At 37.7% G+C, this 19714-nt stretch overlaps 2 protein-coding genes across 3 annotated transcripts in view; one reads left to right on the top strand and one right to left on the bottom strand.

Annotated features, from left to right (window-relative positions):
• The window catches only part of rbks (ribokinase), a 38835-nt gene extending 20920 nt beyond the window's left edge, over positions 1 to 17915 (bottom strand). Inside the window, exons 1-6 of the mRNA XM_041972042.1 lie at positions 17847 to 17915; positions 15484 to 15545; positions 5618 to 5750; positions 4536 to 4599; positions 4081 to 4143; positions 3044 to 3208 (exon numbers count right to left, since the gene is read on the bottom strand). Coding sequence (XP_041827976.1) covers positions 3044 to 3208; positions 4081 to 4143; positions 4536 to 4599; positions 5618 to 5750; positions 15484 to 15542 — 484 coding nt within the window. The 5' untranslated portion in view covers positions 15543 to 15545; positions 17847 to 17915. The remainder of the gene's footprint in view (positions 1 to 3043; positions 3209 to 4080; positions 4144 to 4535; positions 4600 to 5617; positions 5751 to 15483; positions 15546 to 17846) is intronic.
• A 178-nt stretch (positions 17916 to 18093) lies between these two features.
• babam2 (BRISC and BRCA1 A complex member 2) overlaps positions 18094 to 19714 on the top strand; it is a 105839-nt gene continuing 104218 nt past the window's right edge. The window contains exons 1-2 of one of the 2 annotated variants that reach the window (XM_041971398.1): positions 18094 to 18208; positions 18854 to 19009. In XM_041971398.1, the coding sequence (XP_041827332.1) occupies positions 18873 to 19009 (137 nt within the window). In that variant the 5' untranslated portion in view covers positions 18094 to 18208; positions 18854 to 18872. Of the gene's footprint in view, positions 18256 to 18853; positions 19010 to 19714 lie in introns of both variants that reach the window. The other variant, XM_041971399.1, reaches the window with a different exon arrangement.

Below are 19714 nucleotides of genomic sequence, written 5' to 3'. Positions count from 1 at the left end.
GTGTGTTTACTGAGTCATGTCTGGCTGCGGAGCGAATGTGCGTTTGTGTGTCATGACTCGGAGCTTTTATGCTCGCAGGTTCAAAGTCTGGTCGCACATAAGCTGGAAGAGCAGCCAGAGGAGTTTTAAAGAGCATTTAAAAAAGTACACAGCTGTTTGTTGATGTAGTTGGTTTCAGAGAAAGGTGGACGGAAAACAAGACCAGAGTGAAAACAGTAAGACACACTTGCATGCACACACACAAAAGAATTGAGTCATCAGTGAGTATGTGGAAAGGCTTTAAGAGGCTCTAATTGCATCTGGTGAGAAATATAATAGCAGCTTCTTGCTTAGACAAGGAAGAGGAGGAGGAAGAAAGGGTGAAAACGGAAAGAGAAAGAGTGATACTGCAAAACTCCTACCACTTCCCTCATCCTCACAGCTAATTTAATCCATTAACGTCTCAGTATTAAATGCTAGCTGGCAAATAAATTATGCCTAATAAAGTCCCCCCTTTAAATAACAGAACGTATTAAGGAGAAAACTTTTCTTCATAGGTTACCAAGACTTTCTGGGATCTGGCATCTACTGTACGTGTTGCTCGATGGTGACATTTGCGTAATTTCAGCGTTGCTTCACCCCCGCGTCATTAACTCCCAGCCGCCAAACCCATTAACACCCAGTCCCCCAGAGAGCTTCATTTACGCAATACCCCGGTGCGGCAACGTGGAGGTGGCATCTTTGCCAACCGACTCTGGTCGCCTTGTATCTCTTCTGGCACCTCATGTCGAGTTGGAGCCCGTGGTACGGTCGACATGGTGAGGGGGGGGGTCTAAGTAGGAGGGTGGCGCTCACAGAGGCCATCTGGGTATTCCATCTGTAACACGTTTATGGCAGCAGCTCTATCGCTCTGGCAGCATGCAGCGAGCGATTATGGACGACAGGCCCTGATGACAGAGGCGCGAGGCTCCCCAGACGTCGTGAATGACGCGGAGGGCTGCTAATAATAGGATGATTAGCTCAGGAACCTGCTTATGAAAATAAGGTGGAGAGAGAAACAGGACTGAGGACCAAAATGGGGCATTGCTGGTGAAAAAGGGGACAAATTCTCATTTAGGGATATGCTGCTTGTGTAGTAGGCAGAAGACACAAAACCACAAAAAACTTGTGAAAATATTACTTTTGTCCACTTCTTAACCTTCCTTCCTTCCTTCCTTTCTTCCTTCCATGGTTTATACCTGCTTATTCCAATGCAGAGGTTTTAAGCTGGGTTCTGTAACTGCTGCTGTGGGCAACAATATGATACTAACTTCAGGTGTCTTAAACATGTGAGAGGGAAAATATGCTCTTCTGTTAAGAAAGGTCACTTTTTCATCCCACAAAGTGTTGCAAACATAAACTGGTTAAGTAATTAAAGAAAATCCACAACATCATGTCTAAAAAAAGAAAAAAATTATTTGTGTGGATTTATCCTGAAATTCTCAGGTCAAATCCACCTGTAATAATGTGTGCTTTTCTTTTAGCTTTATCCACTGCTTGTTGACGGACAAATGTATATAAAACATGGACAAAGGGCACATTCACACTGGAGCTTTTTGGTCTGCTTTAAACAAACCTTGGTCCAGACATTATGGTTCATTTGGAGTAGTGTGAACGCTCATTTGAACTGTGTTGGGGACCAAAGCAGCGAATTCTGGTCCACCTGAAAACTGGGGAGTCTCGGTTAACTTACATTTGAAACCCTGCTGCATCCAGAAAACCAAAGGGATGAAGTGACGTTGAACCATAGCATAATATTTTGAATAGCTCATTGCTTTGCATGCTGGTCATTCTGGACAGATTCTTGTGAAAACCATATTAGTTTTAAACACCAAAGTAAAGACAGAACCCCAAGACTGCATAAACTTGTGTTGCTCTATTGATTACTTGCGGTGAATGAGCCGGCTGAAGGGGAAGGATTTCAGTTTTCAGTTCTGGCCAGTTGATAAGGTGGGCTTTCTTCTTCCTTCTGCTTTTTTTCCTTCTTGCTCAGCTGTTGGAAAATTGCTGTAACTGCAAGACATTGTCCAGGCTGTTTGGTCCGCTTGAGTGAAAATGTAGTGAAAATGCAAATGATGGTGCAGGTGTGAATGTGCACTTAGTTGGTCCTTGCTCCCAGTGGATTTTTGACCATTACCACCTGTTCCTGCACATTCTGACTTCATTTTAACAATACAATAGATGCAACAATAGTTACACGGTACAACTGAATTAACTCTGCATTTGTATTCTAAATGTTTTCCTCTAAACTTCAGTCTGGTTCCTACAGTTGTATACAAACAACTCCTACTCAAATGTTGAATTTATGTCTTAATCCCTGTGCAATCTACACCTACTCAACAAACATCAACTTGTCTATAAGTCATTAAACTGCTCCCACGAGTCTTTACAGTGTCATTACCTCAAGTCTCTGGTTCTGACCGCGAATGTTTTGGAAATAATTTCATACTTAAATAGACGTTAGGCATCAAAGATGCGTATTTCTGTAAAATCAGGTTTAAAAAAATCAACCCAATGTGGTCACTTTTGGCTTTAGCAGTAGTCATGGCAACTGCTTATGTACCTGGGAAATGTCACATTGTTCTTTCTTTCCTGATAAAATTCATGACAGTATACCTGTAATAAACCTCCAGGCAGTCAGCCATGTACAGTCCTGTGGCCAGAGGAGGCAGCTCAGCTGGATTGTGAATGAGGATTAACACAGAAGCAGGGTGTATACTCAAAACAGGGAGGGTTTAAAACACTCTGAGAACACAGATGGCCTGCAGAGTGGTGGATTATACTGCATAAGTACCTTAAGAAGTTTCTTTGGAACTTTTAGTATATTTCTGGCATTTATTATCTTCAGTCGTGAATCCACAAAGACCACCACCTTTGTAACCATCTTTCCAAGCAAAGATAGATTTCAGCTGCTTGCTTGCGTGCAAGAACATGAAACTCAAATTTAAAAAAATATAGTTTAATATTTTAAAGACCAAACACCTGCTCAGTGACATAAAACAGTAGCATTAAGATTCTGACTGACCTCTGCTGTCGCGAGCCATTTGCAGAGCCTGAAGGGACGTCTGTGGGCTGATCTCCAGCTGACACACCAACACTTTGGCTCTTCTGATGGCTGGAAGAGATTCCTGGAGCTCCTCATTGCCCAGCAGCATGTTGGCACCGGCCACAATGACGATGGCATTCTCACCTGAGCGTGGACACCCAAAGAAACGTTTAAGGACACAATAGTGGCTTTGTGATGATGTCAGACTCCACGGGAACTCTCAAAACCAGATATATGTGCTAACAGGTGATGTGAGAGACTGTGGTGTCTTTCCATGTGTACTCAAAATGTTTTAGAAACTCTTCTTGAACCAGGGTTGCACCTTCAAAACTGTTCTATAGTCAAAAGTAATTTTTTTTAACCCATTAAGACCAAATGCATCATAACCAAATGCATAATATGCAAAAGCCTCCATTTCAGACCCTGTTCAACTTCTGCATTTTTTCTCTTAAAGTCCAATCCAGCAAGAGTAAAATTTCAAGACAAAGTAGGAATGTTGTCAAGTTTTACAGAAAACTCTCAGGTTTTATGAGGCTGTTCTCAGACAATGCATTGGTTTGGAAAGCTTTTTAATGGGTGGCTTGACTCTTAATGGTTAAAGACCTTAACAACCCTTAGGGTATAATGTCATTTAAAGGGGAAATCTTCATTTTAATCGTAATTTTGAACCCATGAACTAGATTTGAGGAAGAAAATTATTAAATGCATTACATTTAATTAAATCCAGCTCAATATAATATTAAATGGCAGAGTATAGGCTGCAATTTCAAGGCGTGCATCCATCAGTGGATTTTCTGCACAGATTGGTGCATGTGTGATTACAGTGTCTTGAATGGGGGTTACTCAAAGGTGGAACTGAATGCATGTGTGCACAGTATGTGTGTGTGTAGTAGAGAGAGAGTGTGCTGATAGCCCACAGGTAATCTTGGCTGTGCATACATGAAATCATTCCTACCACTCAAAGAACGTTTTGAATCTCAGCAGGGCAGCAAAGGTTAGGGCAGCAAAGTGTTTACCTGCATCGTTGACGGTGATGGAAGCAGCTCCTGTAGCTGCAGCAGAGGTCTGCCTGACAAAGTCTGAGACAAAAAGAAAAGGAGATTTTATCCATTATTTGTCTAATCTGGCCAAATATATACTGTTATTCACTCAGATGTTCATTAAACACCTTTAAAAGACAAATCCCAGCATAATAACCATGCATTGCTTTGAGTGCATTTGGCTTACAGCAGAAAACAATGAGATCAAAATGACTTGGACCAAAAATGGACCAATTACTATTTCAAGAAACAGTAAATGGTTACAACAACAGAGAACTTGCCAGTGCATCCCAAAGCCTTAAATAACTAAGACCAATCTGATAAAACATAGACTATAAAAAGCATTGCTCTGAATGTGAACTTTTGCTGTGCATCATGGGAATGGGAACCAGTTTGGCATGTTAAAAAGTAAAAAAAAAAGTAAATCTTACCTGTGTGTACATCATTGTCCTTGAAATTCTGGATGTAATTGTCTCCAAAGAAGTCTTTACCAACCTAGAAAAGATTGAAGCCAAAACGATTCCAACAAAGAGAGTGTCAAGCGGGGTCAGACTTGGTTAGCGGCAACTTTTGAAAAGTGGTATACTCAAATCTCAGTTGGGTTGGATTTTCGTGTGCCCTGCCAGCATACTGGCATGGTGCCGCCGCCGAAAATGTGCAAAAACGAACACACAAAGCCAACAGATGCACACACGCGCAAACACACGACCAGCTGCGCCAAGCCTTGAAGACACGATAACCCCGCCTTCACGCCTCTTCATGCACACCTCGCAATCACTTTCTTTCCCTCCTTCCCCTCTTCCCCTGGTCCGCTCTGGGATGTCCACATCTGTAGCTACTTTAGGTTATGGAAGGGGTCCCCACCTTGCTTTAAGGCGTCTACTTCGAACCCACGCTTTCTAAAAAAACGTGCCAAAATGCGGGCACTTCTAGCTGCCTGTGATTGTGGGTTGGGATGGTATTGGCTGCTTGGCCCCATTCTCTTTGAAGAGCGGCCTTTTGTCTTGGATGTTTTCGACAAGCCCGGGTGTCTATTTTTGGGTTCTCCCCATGCCCGCAGAGCTCTTCCCGCACTAGGTTGTTATCGATCGGGCCTCTTTGTTCTGACAGAGGTGGAGCTTTGGTGCTTTACTGTTCAGGTTGAGAGGCCATGCTAAGCACACTGATTGGAGCATTGGGGTTTTATGGTATGGGAATAGGCTTGTTTGAAGGCGCACAAGCGTGGGTGGGCGTATGCATGCGCTATGGTATTGATCAAGAGAAAATGAGCCATGGAGAATTGATGTTGTGAAATGACTGAAATGTGAACTAAACTAAAATGTTTTTTGAGTTTGTTAACTAGTTGGTGCACTGTGGTAGCTGTTAGCAGATTATTCCTACTGAGCAGGGCAAGCGAAAGGTTGGATAACTAAAAATGCCCCTACTTAAACAAAATATTCTTGAATACAAGAAACCAAACAGAGGCTTCAAATCACACTAAAACAGGACAGCAGAAGTCATAATGTTGTTATACCTTGCAGATTATAGCAGTTTTGACTCCCAGTCTGGCAGCTTGTATGCACTGGTTGGCCCCTTTTCCACCAAAGCCGATAAAGAACTTGTGACCATGGATAGTTTCCCCTGCTTTGGGTAGCCTGGGTGCCTGGCTGAAGAGAAAAACAGTGGGTGTATTTTTATACAAAAACATCAGTTAATGAATGAAAAATAATGGATTCCCAAAATACCAAATGCTACTATTGGGTTTATTTATTCACTTGACTTGACATAACTTGATAGCCTGAGAAATATTCCATCAAAGTTTAAAAGAAAGTGTTTGTACAGCAAAACCACAGAGGGAGATTTTGCCTAAGAGATCAACAAAACATAATTGTTGCTAAGATGACCAAGACTATGAAGAAAACTTTTTCCCCCATTTTCTACATGAAAACAGACAGTAAGTGGAGTCCAAAATGACATATTCACTGTTTTAAAAAAAAAAAAGTACTGTTTTACCTAGACATTCATTAAGCTAATGCAAACATCTCCAAATCTGTAAATGATGCAACTACCAAATCTCATAGATGTCTCAACTTGACATTGGCTGGAGCAGTAATGCTTGACTCACCAGGGTTGGTCAAGTCCAACCCTCCCTCAAGGCTGATATGCCACAGGTGGCTTCCCTCAAGAAGAGCAGTTTGTTCCCTTAACCCTCCAATGGCAAAGCCTGGAGTGGGCAGTGAGTAACATGGGAGAGAGACAACAGACAGCCTCATGCTAGATCTCAGAATTCTGTGGTTTGGCCTGGGGCGGTACTGGCCTGTGGCCAGAGGGTTTGCGGGTGGCAAAATGTTGTCATAAACTTGTTTTTCACCCTGTTGTTGGCCTTTTTTATGCTTGTTTGTGAACATGTTTGTGACAGGTGTGCTGTTACAGTAAGTTCACTCAATCCCAGGATTTCCAGTAACTGAGCAGCTTGCTGTTGGAAATGCTGTTGTTTTTGCACCACAGTGTGAAACACTAAAATAGCCCAAGCTATAAAGCTATAACAGGATGTCAAGTCAGTGAGGCTGAAGTGTGGCTAAAAGGAAAATAGAACAAAAGTTTGACACATAAAAAATGCACACACATCTTCAAAACACCACCCCTATCCTACAATGTGTGGTATTCCCCAGTAAATCCTGGAGAAAAACAATCTGCTTTTAAATCTATTCAGATATTGGGGTCTTTTGTCCCAACATATCCTTCCTAATTGTAATTTTCCATAACACACAATTTGTGACAGGCTACATGGTAACAGATGGGTTAAAAACAAGATAGAAAATATAACAACTAATAGCATTTTGCAAAGATACATAAAAAACAAAAACAAAATCCCTTGCAAAAGACTTTTCTAATAACATTATGACTTTCCTACACTAGGAATAAAGAAAAGAGGAAAAAATAAGATTTCACATCTATGTGGAAAACATGGCAACTGTCAGCCTAGCTTGCAGTTAGCTTAGCATTAGCACAAAAAAACAGTTCACATGGCTTGTAAACTGGTAACTTAGAACTTTCAGACAATCACAAATTAATATCTTTTATTGATTGTTTTATATTTTGCATTACAATCTCTCTGTAAATTTTAACAAGCATATTTACAATAATGCTAAGCTAACCATGACTGGAGGGGGTTAGCAGTGTTATTGTGCAACGCTAAGCTAACCACTCTTGGAGGGAAAGCAGATGAACACATTTTCTATAACATTAAAGTATTAATTTACACAAACACTTCTGATTGTTGAGTAACAAGATGTTTTGGATAAAAAACGACACAGTGAAATACTTTCTGCTTATTAGCAACAAGCTATATGAAAACATCAGTACAACTCTGTCTGTACTTTGTGAATAGCTTAATGAAATGTCAAGTGAAGTGGTTTGTTTTTCTTTGTTTACATGCTTCCCATTAAAGCAAAAGCAATTAAATGTTTCACACTTCTAAAAAAAAAAGCCCTAATGGTCTGATCAATCTTTATCCACCATTTCACTGTTTCAAAATTTAACAACAAAGAAAATGTTTTATTTGATACTGGATCACCTGTGATCGTGGTGATACAGTATTACTATAGAGAATATATGCATGATGAAATATATTTTTATTTTTTAAACTAATTAAATCACCTTTTTCCCCCTTATTGGAATCAGATAGTCTATGGCATACATTTTATATTGTATATGTGTGTTGCAACAGGGAAGCTTCTAAAACCTACAGGACACCGGCCTTCGAGGACCAGGATTGAGGATCCTTGTTGGATAGACTTGTCACTACTGACTTAAAGTCACAACACCACTTACAGAAAGTCAGCTTACAAGCGAAAAGCATTCATGTTAAATTAATTAGAGCTAAAAATGATCACATTTAAGCTAATATTTATCAAAGAAATAAGTTTGATTAATGACTTTTCCTTTATGCAGCTGTTTGTAAGGCTAATATTTATGCATAAATATTAACTCACTTGGGAAGAATAACATCCATTAACACCCTTAAAATAATAACTGGTAATAAATACTGTGACAGAATAAAAGTGCATAATTTGATACTATTTTGTAATAATTTCTACAAGCTTGTGAATAATTTGTGGGTGTCAGGTAACACTTTACCATATACTCAAAGTGATACTGTATGCAACTAGAGCCAAAATTGCACTTTTCTTTTTGTTTTCTACATTTAAACAAAGCTCAAAGGATTAGCAGAAAATTACAAGTGAAGGACACAAATGGGGAGCAACATGGCGTTTAGAAAGTTGCTACAGGATAACATACAGCGCAATTTGATCTTCAGTGGGCTGGGTCACTAAAATAATAACCTATTTAATGAAAACTCCACATTTTCCCCTTTATTATAATGCAGAGAAGTATATTATCAACATGTTTACATTTAATGAACTATCCTTTTAGAAAACATATTAAAAACAACCTGAGATTTCTGGGGAAAATTAAGTGTACTATTATAATATTTAGCCCCAATTACACATTTATATAATTTGGTTATTTTATTTATTTTCACATTATATTTTGATATATTTCATTTAATATTTTTATTCTATATATTTTATGTTTAAAATAATAGGATATAATATTTATATTCTTATAAACATGTTTACATTTTTAAAATAAATTTATATTTTTAATTTAAAATTTATTTTAAAAATGTATAAATTTGACATAGTTTTAAATACATTTTATTGCTTTAATATATATCAAATATATTTTAAATTTTATTTATAATATTTCCATTTTATTCATATTTTTGTTTATAAATGTTTTCTGCTTATTTAATTTTTATTTAATTGACATATTTTATATATAAATATATCTCCTTTTTTATTTTTTCACATACACTTTGGAGTGTCTCCAAGCACCCCAAGGGGTATATGGACGCCCATTTGAGAAAAAAACTGATTTTATAAAACTGTAAGGAAGGCCTTCTCAGGTGTGGTTGCTAAAAAAGATTAATCAGGTAAGAAGATGCCACTAACAAATGTCCACCCTTGTTGATTTAATCTAAATACATTCACATTCTTGTCCTTCATAAGAACACTTGTCATAATATAATTTTAACATAATGACTAAACTTTTGTCTTAGAGCCACGTGATGACAGATAACTGGCAGCTAAGACAAAGAGATTTCCTAATTCCTAAATAAAGCTTCTCGTGTCTCATCAAGTCTTGTGAGACACTCGGTTATTGTTGTCTGTGGTGAGTGCTCCAAGCAAACAGGGCAGTTATGTGCTAAAGTGCAACCTCAGTGCGTTTTCTCCCACAGAAGCAAAAGGCCAAAGCAGGTGTTCAGTGACGTGAAGTGTTTGCTTTGAGGCTGGCTCTTATTTCCTTCTCCTCTGTTGCTGTTAAGGCCATGCTTCAGCTGGTGGTGAGCAACACAAGGAAGCAGAGGAGGACAAAAACAAACTCAAATGTTGTTTTCCACTATTTCCGCTACAGAGTTGAGCATTTTTCAAGCTTTTACCGGTGTTACAGTTTTGAAAAACCAGTGAACAGTGAGGATGCAAGCTGCACAGTCATTCTAAACATCATAAATATATTAATTCAAGAGGAAAGACCTTTAGCTCAAACTATGATTCAGATAATTATTTTTTTCAAGTCCAAAGACCATTGAGAGGAGACATTTTTAATCCATCTTGCATATTTGCCCTTGTCCACAGTGTCCACCAGGACAAGGTAAGGGGCTTAACAAAGAACAGGCAAAGCGAGCACAACATACCATGGACACGGTGAACCGTTTTGCAGGCAAGCGGTGCATATGTGGGTGTTTATTTTTGTGTGCTCACCATTTGTCAGAGCAGCGTGAGATTTGCCATTATACTCTTGGTGGATCGAAGCGGCCTATACCATCAGATATAACGAGCCACTTATGGTGCTACTCCATGTCTGAAATGACTGGTGCTTATGGAAACATCCCAGTTTTATTTATAAATTTTTACATTTATAGATTTACTCATATGGTTGCGAGGCAAATCTTTAACACAGCAGGCAATACTGTGCAAAAGTTTTGAGCCACTCTAAGATTTTCTTGTAATCTCTTGAAGTGGTCTTGAGTAATACTTTTCAAGGCTTTTTGAACATATTTCATAGTTTTTTTATCTATTGATTGCTTGAATAACCAGTCCAGTCACTGTACCTTTCCATTTTCACAGTAATGTATCTTATCTTTTGCCTGCAAATTACTAAAACATGACTGAAGAATCACTGAAGCATTAAAAAGGCATCTTAGTCAAGGGCTGAACCAGTCTAGTGTCTAAAAATAACAGACAACTTAGCAAAGAACCAGTTTCAAATTGGGTCTTTAGGTTCTTTCTTACCAGTAGTCCATCACAAAGACACATCATTTGCTCTTGTTTTTCTAGTTGCATCATTTTTCTTTCTGTCAGTGAGATTTTGCAAAAACTTCTGAGCCAAATTGAATAAAAACACATGGAAAGGTGGAGCACATCCAAAGAGAAGAAACCCATCAAATGCAGTCGCTGACTCAGAATAAAATTCTCCAAAATTGTGAAATAGGGCTTTGGCTTTGGAGGAAAATGTGACTGCTCATATATCAGGATGCATCACTGACATTGTAGCTCCATTAAGATAAAAAAAAAAAAAAAAAACCTGAAGCCATCCTTTAGTTTTTGTTTAGCAACCCTGATGTTTGAGGTAAATTCTAGTGAAATCATTTCTATTTTTTATAGAAGTTGTTTAGTTTTGTGCAGCATTTCGTTTCTGCTCCATATTTAATGAAACTTTAGAGAGCAGGTTGAGTGGGAAGCGTCTCCAGTCGGCGAGCTGCAGCAGCAGGGGGTGCTGTATGGCTTTGTCAACGGGTTAAAAGCCTCGGCAGATCTGCACCACCTCTTTGTGAGCTACAGATAGTAGAACAACCTCTCACTATAACAACATGCCTCACAGCCTGACTGATAGATTACCACTAAACCCTAGTGTGTTACATTTGTTTGTCTTAGGCATAAAGAGAAAGAGTGTGTGTATGTGTGTCTCTGCTGTCTGACAGTCAATTGTACTGCCACCCAAACACTGACTGGATTTTTCACTTCAAAGCCATGCATGTCACTTTGAAGGGCTGCAAATGTATTTCCATATCAGCATTCTGACCTCCATCCGAAAATACCAGTCCCCCTTGGAAAAAAATAAATAAATAAATAAAAACAAGAACCAGGCCATTTGCTGTAAGCTTATTAAGGCCTTAATTGACAGTTCCTGCCCTTCAAAGAAGTTCACTAGTTGAATTTCTAATGAGCAACTAAATAAATGCTTCCTCTTGAAAACCCCACTAGGAGAGGGCATGTGTTTCTGATGAGAGACGCGATCCTCTTCCACAGCACAGCAGCACAGACTGTTTATTTAGATCTTCTTTTACTGGCACATGAAGCAGCATATAGACTCAACAACCATGTAGTTGGCTGGAGCTCATGTGGAGCTCTGGCATTAAATACGCTTTAGGTGTCTTTTGAGATTGTTGCATTGCTCAGAGACAGGTGATAAATTGTTTTCAGCTAACACACTACGCTGTAACTGATGACTAATGATTTGTGGGAATGGATCTAACTTGGCTCGAAGAATTGCACCACGTATGAGGATGATGCAACCCTGACATTTTCCTATGCAGCAGGATTATCTGCACACTTTGCTCTGAAATTTCTTTTGGTTTTACCAATAATACGATCCCAACTGCATCATCTTAGATCTGTTATTAATGAACTTTTTTTTATAACAGCAGATTATGTGATGTTTATGCTGCTGTTTTCAACTTTATATGCTCTTATTTAACAAAAGGAAGCCAACTTACTGTTAATGCCTAACAGCCTGGAAGCTGTTTAAATAAACACTGAAGGTCCCTGTGGCTTCTTTTGGAAAAATACTGAAAAGGCAGCAGCCTTGTCTAACTTTAAACCACTTCCTGTATTCTCATTACAAACCATGATGGAAAACTCCCATCTGTCTAGATGCCATATTTTCCATCAACGTGCACATCAAAATATAGCCCCTGCAGAAAGAGGATGATTGTTGTGGTGGCGTGTGGCGAATGTGAGAATAATTAAAGGACATAGATTTTGATGACGGTGGCAGATGCTTCAAATACCTCAGTTTTTTCTAAAAAGCTGAAAAAATGCTGGCTTCTCATTAGTCTACCTCACAACTGCAGCTGGTTGGGTCTGTTGGCTGTGGCTACCTGCAGCCTGGTAACAAATCAGACATCAGGTCTATATGTCATGTCCAGCTGTCCTCTAATGTCTTTCTTAAGTAAAAGGGGAGCTGCATTTACAGGCGAAATATGAGAGATGAGACAGTTTTGTTTCATGTATTTCATTAGGACTAACTTCCTGTCTTTAGGAGAAACTGGTGTAGCTGGAATGTGGAGAAATGCCTTGCTTAATCCTCCTGGGCTGATGGAATGTAAACGTTCCAAAGAAGAGTAAATACCAAGAACAAGACAGCTCTACATGTCAGTGGTTGAGCTAGTGCAGGGGTGACACCCCTGAGCTAGTGGTAGTGTTAGCCACAGCTAAGGATTTCATATGTATATTGCAGGACTCATTGCATTCAACAGTAAATCATAAAACAGCCCTGTTTTAGAAGAAAAGTAGCTAAAGCAAGAATATTTTCACAGTTTTGGACAGTTGTTTGTGATACCAACTGTATGCTGTTACACAGTTGTCATAGCAATAAAACTATGATAATAACTGTCATTACTGTTAAAGTGTTACGGCAGAGAAATCACAATATTTTCTTCCACGATGCTGCGTCCACTATACGAGTGGCGTCACCTGCTAGCTTTGAACATGCACCGTGGCTGATCAAAGAAATGCAAGAGGACATCATCAGAGGCAAAAAGGAAAAGGAAGAGAAAACGGGACAAAAGCAAGAGATAAAGCAAGAGTCAACATGAGACTGACTTTTACTGGCTGGAGAGAGCTCGGAGAAGAAACAGGATACAAGATGGATGCTGAATTAGCCGTCGTTAGGATAAAATCTACCTAAGTTTAGTGGTGCTTCTTTAGAGAAAAAGAATGAGTTAAGCTTGATTTCTTTTTGTTTGTTTGTTAAAAATATGAATAAATTGATGATTAAATAGCAAATACTCCAGCCCCCTTACAACTCTTCAATGGAATAAGCCTTAAAAAAATGAGCTAAATTTTCCTGCTCCAAACAAGCATGTTGGCTGGGTAGAAAAAAAAACAAACATCAATTGTTAAGCTTTTCTTCCTGTAGCAGGATCTTCCAAAACTCCTTTCTTTCTGCCTTCTTTCCCCATATGTAGGTGCGAGTCGTTCCATTTATTTAGCAGATACTTTCTGTGACATCCCACAGGAGGACATATGACATGCGAACTGAGGACGTTCTGTTTCAAACCTCCCTTCGAACTGGAAGATGACCAGTATACCCACTCTATCTCCTGAGTTACAACCACTGCATGAATTAGTCAGAAAAAATCAAATCAGCCCCATTAGCAAAGTTTCTGAACATACTTTCTCTCATTTGCTGGGCACTTTGAGGTGGAAATGCAGGTAAAACACAACAAAGTGTTTTTGGCAACTTTGGGTAAGCACGCACATTTTAATTATGTGTAACAGAATAAATTTACACTTTATATTGCTGATTTTAAGGATCTACGTGCTCCAATGACAGCTCGATGTGTTAAAGGGTGAAGTAAGAATATGTTCATCCAGTGATTCATTCTTCAATGCCCCTAGTCATTATCTGAAAATATACATCTCTGTCATATAGTGGTCAATAAGGTCACATGGTTTTGGGTTTCCTTTTTAGGAACAGGTCAGTTTTTTTTAACTTGTTATTTCATGTTATTTCCACGTGATCTGGCACCACTGGAAAGTATGTCTGAGATGAGCTCGATCTATAACTTGACCACCAGATTTCAGTAATTGTTACCCTTAAATAAATAAATATGCTTATGAAATAACTAAATATATAGATATCTGAAATAAAAAAATAGAAATACATAGATTATTTGAAAATTTTCTATATCTTCTACTGTAATAAAACAGTAGTTATCTGAACATTTGTCTCACATTTGTCAAAAAAAGCATCAGAAACAAATCACAAACACCAACTTTTAGCTTTGACAGCAACAGGAAATGATAAATCTTTAGTCTTGCTGTAATAACTCTCAGGGAGTTTTTATCTGCTCTGGTTCTAGTCAACATTATCAGAACAATGCAAAGCAAAGCCAAATTTTTGGGTGAAAGAGTGGAAACTGTTCACATCTTCTCTGTTGACTGGCTGATGAGTTAAACCTGTCTGCACACTGTCTGAAGCAGTTCAGTCAAAAATGGAAAAATACTGAGTTCATTATCAGAAACAGTCTGCAGGATATGACGTGATGTCATCTCACATTGTAAATGACAGGAGTGTTTCCTGTGACGTGAAGCTTCTGGACATTACCTGTACTTCTAAGAAGGTAAACACACCACTGATAATGAGAGAAGACTTGATTGCCTCATAGAAGCTATAGTCATATAGAAATTAGGTTTATTTTCCATATGACGTCTCAGAATGATATTATTTGTTGTCATAATATATTATTTATTTTGTTTTGATGCATTATGTTTTTTTATGTTTTATATTTTATTTTTTATTTTTTTATTTATTAATAAATGTAATTTTTATATAAAGTTTTGCTTCTTTTCCTTATTGGATTTAATGAGTCAGAAACTTCACATCCTGCAAAAGGAAATATGCTGCAATCACAACAGAATTAAAGTAAAGTAAAAACATTAATTTATTGAATTTAATTTGCTCATCTATACATTAATATTCATTGTAGAGCAATTTTTATTAATCTGTTGGCTTATCTATTTACAGTATTTTTTTTAATATTGAGTAAAAAAATATGAGACATAAAATCATCTTGGGACGTCTTAGTTTATCCACCTCTTCTGATAGGAATTGCTGGGTTAAATACTAAGTTAATTCCCTGAGGCTCTCCGAAGGGATTAATAAAGTATTTCTATTCTATTCTAATTAGTCCTGTAGTCTACAGCCTTTCCCTCAAAAACTACACATTCATTACACACATATTGTCATTCATTTCAATACAGTTTACTCCATTTTTAAAATGTAAATATCCAATAAATCCATCAGTTATATTCACATATTAAACATCATGCAGGGTTTTACATTGACAGAAAACATTTCCTAATTAGGCCATAAAAATTTGCCCAACATGTTCTTCCTGTTGAGTCCACCTGAGGAAGCAGAGCAGCTTCCTGAGCCCAGATTTAGCTGGAAGCTTCCCACTGAGACTTTTAATTAAATATAGATCTGATTTATGGTCATTTCAACCAATAAACAAAGTGACACAATATGTTTGTGTTAGTTACTCACCTCACTAAGTCGGTCATGCAAGAGCCGACCACCATGACATCAAAAGCCTCCTCGGTCATGATCTGATGATCAACACACACATTTGTGTTATTTTCTCTAATATTTGAGAGGCTTCATTTTACTGCATGTTTACAATTTAGGTTGTCTCAACACTTTTCGTGCTGTGGAACATAATCAGAAATGAGGCCATAGTCTAAAGCACAGCAGGGGCATTTCAGGGAAAATATGTAAACTAGTTTCTCAACAGCCTCCAAACAAAAACCACTCGATTTTATTTATCTCCCACTTCACCGTGAGCTTGACTGAAACAAGGAAGAAGGTAAAAATAGAGCAAATCACAGGCTGAGCTGTACAAATTCCAATCTTAACCAGGGGTAGGTGGGGGGCATTTCAATGCTACACCACGTGAACACACCGCAGCCCATCGAAGTCTTTAATTAATTCAATCCCCTGTTTGTATCGGAGCTAATGCTAGCGTGTTAATCTCCTTAAATCTCTTCCTAGGCAGTGGAAGACTTGGAAAGCTTGGCCGCTGGCTGTGGGATGGCTCAACTCTTTCCCCCCACATCATGCAGGATATTGTTTTCCTTCTGCAGGCAACAAAAGTCAACCCAGAATTCTCCTCCCTTCATCTACAGGAGAATGTTATGAGACCTGAACTCCTGAACGACATTTAAAAGTTCTTCCTCATTTGTTGAAACTGAGCTGAATTATCTTTCAGTAACTAATCAACCTCATTTTTAGGTGTGCATGTACAGTGTGGTTCAAAAAGTGTTAAATGAGTATTACCACAGGTATATTTCTGCACTCTAACATGAGAAGATGATGCATTTAAATTGATTCATCTAAATGCAAATCAAGGTTGCTCACAGAGGGTCAAACACTTTAGAGGAAATCCACAAGAAAATGTTTCTGAACCCATTTCTGTTTTTTTTTTTTTTAAACTAATCATGAAGTCAAGACTTAATGTGATGCTAACTGTTACAATGATAAGACCATTTATGGTTAAATATAATTACCGTAATCATGAAGATAATTATTAAATTCAACCCATAACCCTCAAAAACACAAACTGTTCATTAAATACTCTTTTTAGTAATTTTTTCCAGGCTTTCAATTCAGAGAAAGCTAAACTGTAGCTTCGTCTGGAAAACTCCACTTAGTTAAAAAAAAACAAAAAAAACAAAAAAAAAAACAGTAATGCTTGGATGATAACCAGCTGAACATATTCTGCGGTGGCTGCTTTTACAGGAGATTTTCAGTGACTCTGATTCAGCCCTGTGAAGGCGGACTTTCCCAGTCATGAATCAGCCAAACTGCCCCCATGAAGGAACATAACTGATAAAGCTGCATGCATCTCCCTTTGTCTACAACTAAGGCTTGTTTTTTTTCTTTTGTTTGGTTTTTTTGTGCAAGTTGAACACATTTTAGATGTCACTGCACATTGTCATTTTGTGAAATGTTTTTTCTTTTATGGAATATAAACAACTAACTTAATAAATATGCTTGGGCAGTATTGTGTAGTTTGTTACAGAATGTGCAATTTCATAAGGATTTAAAATCAGACAGGAAAAAAGAAAATCGATGAGATACAAAAATACCATTATTATTACCAATATCAATAATACAAAGTCAGTTCAAGGACATCTCACAAGTGAAGTCGTTTGCATGATTAATGCTTTTGCACAGCATTCTTCTCTAGCCTTAATGACAGCGACATCAGTGCTTTTGACATATTTGACATTATATTCTTCTCACCTGTTCATTCAATCATTTTATTCTTTTTATGGATAAATTATTCAGAGATCAGTGTAATTTTGTGCAGAAAGCATCAAATGAGGCAAAAATGATCTGTTATGTAAGCATGCAAGCAGGCCTAAATTCCAGAAGTGGTCAGATTTTTCCTCCAGTGTGTTTGTTATCTTGGAATTATATTTATATATATATATATATATATATATATATATATATATATATATATAGTATGTGTTCACTTAAGAGAGTAAAAATGTATATGAAAGCAAATGCAAGCGGTTATGCTCAGTTTTTATTATTTTATAGCCCAATATCAGAAACTACAACCGGGATCAATTAGTTGTGATAAACATTCTGTTGTTAATATGTACAATGAACTCGTAAAATGATGTTGCATATAAACTTAAACATTAATGCATTTTACTGTTAACAGTTACTGTACTGTAAGCTGTAAATGTACAGCAACTACTCTCTTTCTGGCTTCAGTAATTTGGAATAAAGAGCTCTTGAATTCAAAGGGAGCAGACTCCATCCTCATAGCACGAATGCTAACCTTAAATAAAATATGTAGAGGCATGATTTTCCAGTAAAAGACGACCCAATATTACCTTCAACTCAAAAGTGGACAGCTGTGACACCCCAAGTGACGGTCCAAGTGCAGGAAGACAGTTGCGTAACGCCTTTGTACTGCCAGATTAATTCTTAATATTAAATCTGCGTATATCCTATTAATTTAGCTTTATTTGCTTGTTTGCAGATATATAAAATCATATATGCTTTTAGAACATTAAAAGTTTTTAAATATTTGGATTTTAAATCGAAAAAGCCGCCCTCTGACAACAGGCATTATTGAAGACATCTAAATACATGGTGAAAATGAGGACCCAAACAACATGTACCGGAAAGTTTTGAGAGCATGAAGTAAACATTGGCATTCAGGCTAAAATATACCGATTTCCAGCTCTTTAAGGTACTCTAACATGCACCGCATTGTGTATTTGAATAGACGGGTTATGGGTAAGTCGTGTTTGGGGTGCGCTAATTGTTACTTTTTGTCTAAATATTTCACCAGTTGATGCTAAGCTAACGATGGTTAACGATGCACAGCTGGTGAGATTTAACATTCTAACATAGTACTTAATGTAAGGTTTAAAACTACAGCAGCACATAGTTTAAACTATATTCGTCTGCTGCATTGTGGTCATAAATTGTGTTTATGAGAAACAGGATGCTAACAGTGGCAGCATAAATTGTATGTAACACTTGTTTTTATTTCTGTGTTAAACTCAGTGATTTTTCAGGTGGTTACTCTGTTAGTTTGTATTTTCGATTGGTACAATTGGTGAGAACAATTTTCCTGCGGTAGTTTGAGTTGAAACCTCAAGTCCAGTAACAAGGAAATGATTCAGGTGTACAAAGAAATGTTTGCATGACACCAGGAAATGACAGTTGGGGAGGAAAAAAAAAAACAATAAAAATTTTAAAAATTAGTGCGTGAAGCACTTAACGTCATTTAAATCATATTTTATTTAAAAGTGTGTTTTGTCTTTTAAAGTAATGTTTAAGTCATTTTTAAAAAAAATCATGTTCGTGGACTGTTGCTGTTTTCTCTCAGACTTCTTAGATTGGAAACAATGAACAACATGTCACCTGAGGTTGCTCTGCACCGGATCTCACCTGAGCTGCGGCCCTTGCTGTGCAGCGTGGTGAGAAACGGCCGAGTGGGGCTCGACTCCACCAACTGCCTCCGGGTCACAGACCTCAAAACTGGGTGAGGCTAAGTTCTGACCCACAGGGTTATATTTAACATGAGATCCACTAAAGCGTCTCTAGAATCCCAGGATTCTTCATTCTTCAGTGGATGACATATGAGGGACTTGTCAGAACTTTGTTGTGTGTAGGAGTAGAGGCCGATTCAAAAGCAATTTTTACATTTCTGCAAAGCAGAAAAATATCTGTGAAAAGTATTCTTCTTGTACGTTATCATACCTACAAGTCCTAGTAAAATTCTCATGCAAATTTAGAATCCTCAGTCAAGGAAAGCTGCACCACAGCTTCTGATATACAGAAATGCTTTATTAGACTTTTACATCATAAGATTTTGCTCCAGTTTGCTGTATTTTACTCTTTACAGTTACAAAACTAATATGCACTGCCTGACCAATAAACAAGTGGGACTATAGTAATTCGTTTACCTTTCACTTTGGTTATTCACACATTTGTTGTGGCTTTGTTTTAATAAATTTATACATGTCACATTTATATCCATCCAGGGTTGTTTTCATTGTTAAACAAATTAAGCACAATGAAAACCGATATTATCCTCTTGGAATATGATTGTGCTATTGGGGGAAAAAAATAGTTTAAAGGAAAAAGTTGGTCATTTGCCATATTTATGTTGTTAAACCCTGGACCATACCAACTGAAGCGCCCTTGTATCATAATGCTGCTCCCACGGGCTTGTACAGACGGCTGT

The sequence above is a fragment of the Melanotaenia boesemani genome, chromosome 20, assembly GCF_017639745.1.
Source record: "Melanotaenia boesemani isolate fMelBoe1 chromosome 20, fMelBoe1.pri, whole genome shotgun sequence".
NCBI lineage: Eukaryota > Metazoa > Chordata > Actinopteri > Atheriniformes > Melanotaeniidae > Melanotaenia > Melanotaenia boesemani.
The sequence above is the reverse complement of the archived record's forward strand: the minus strand, read 5'-3'. Positions and strand labels throughout refer to the sequence as shown.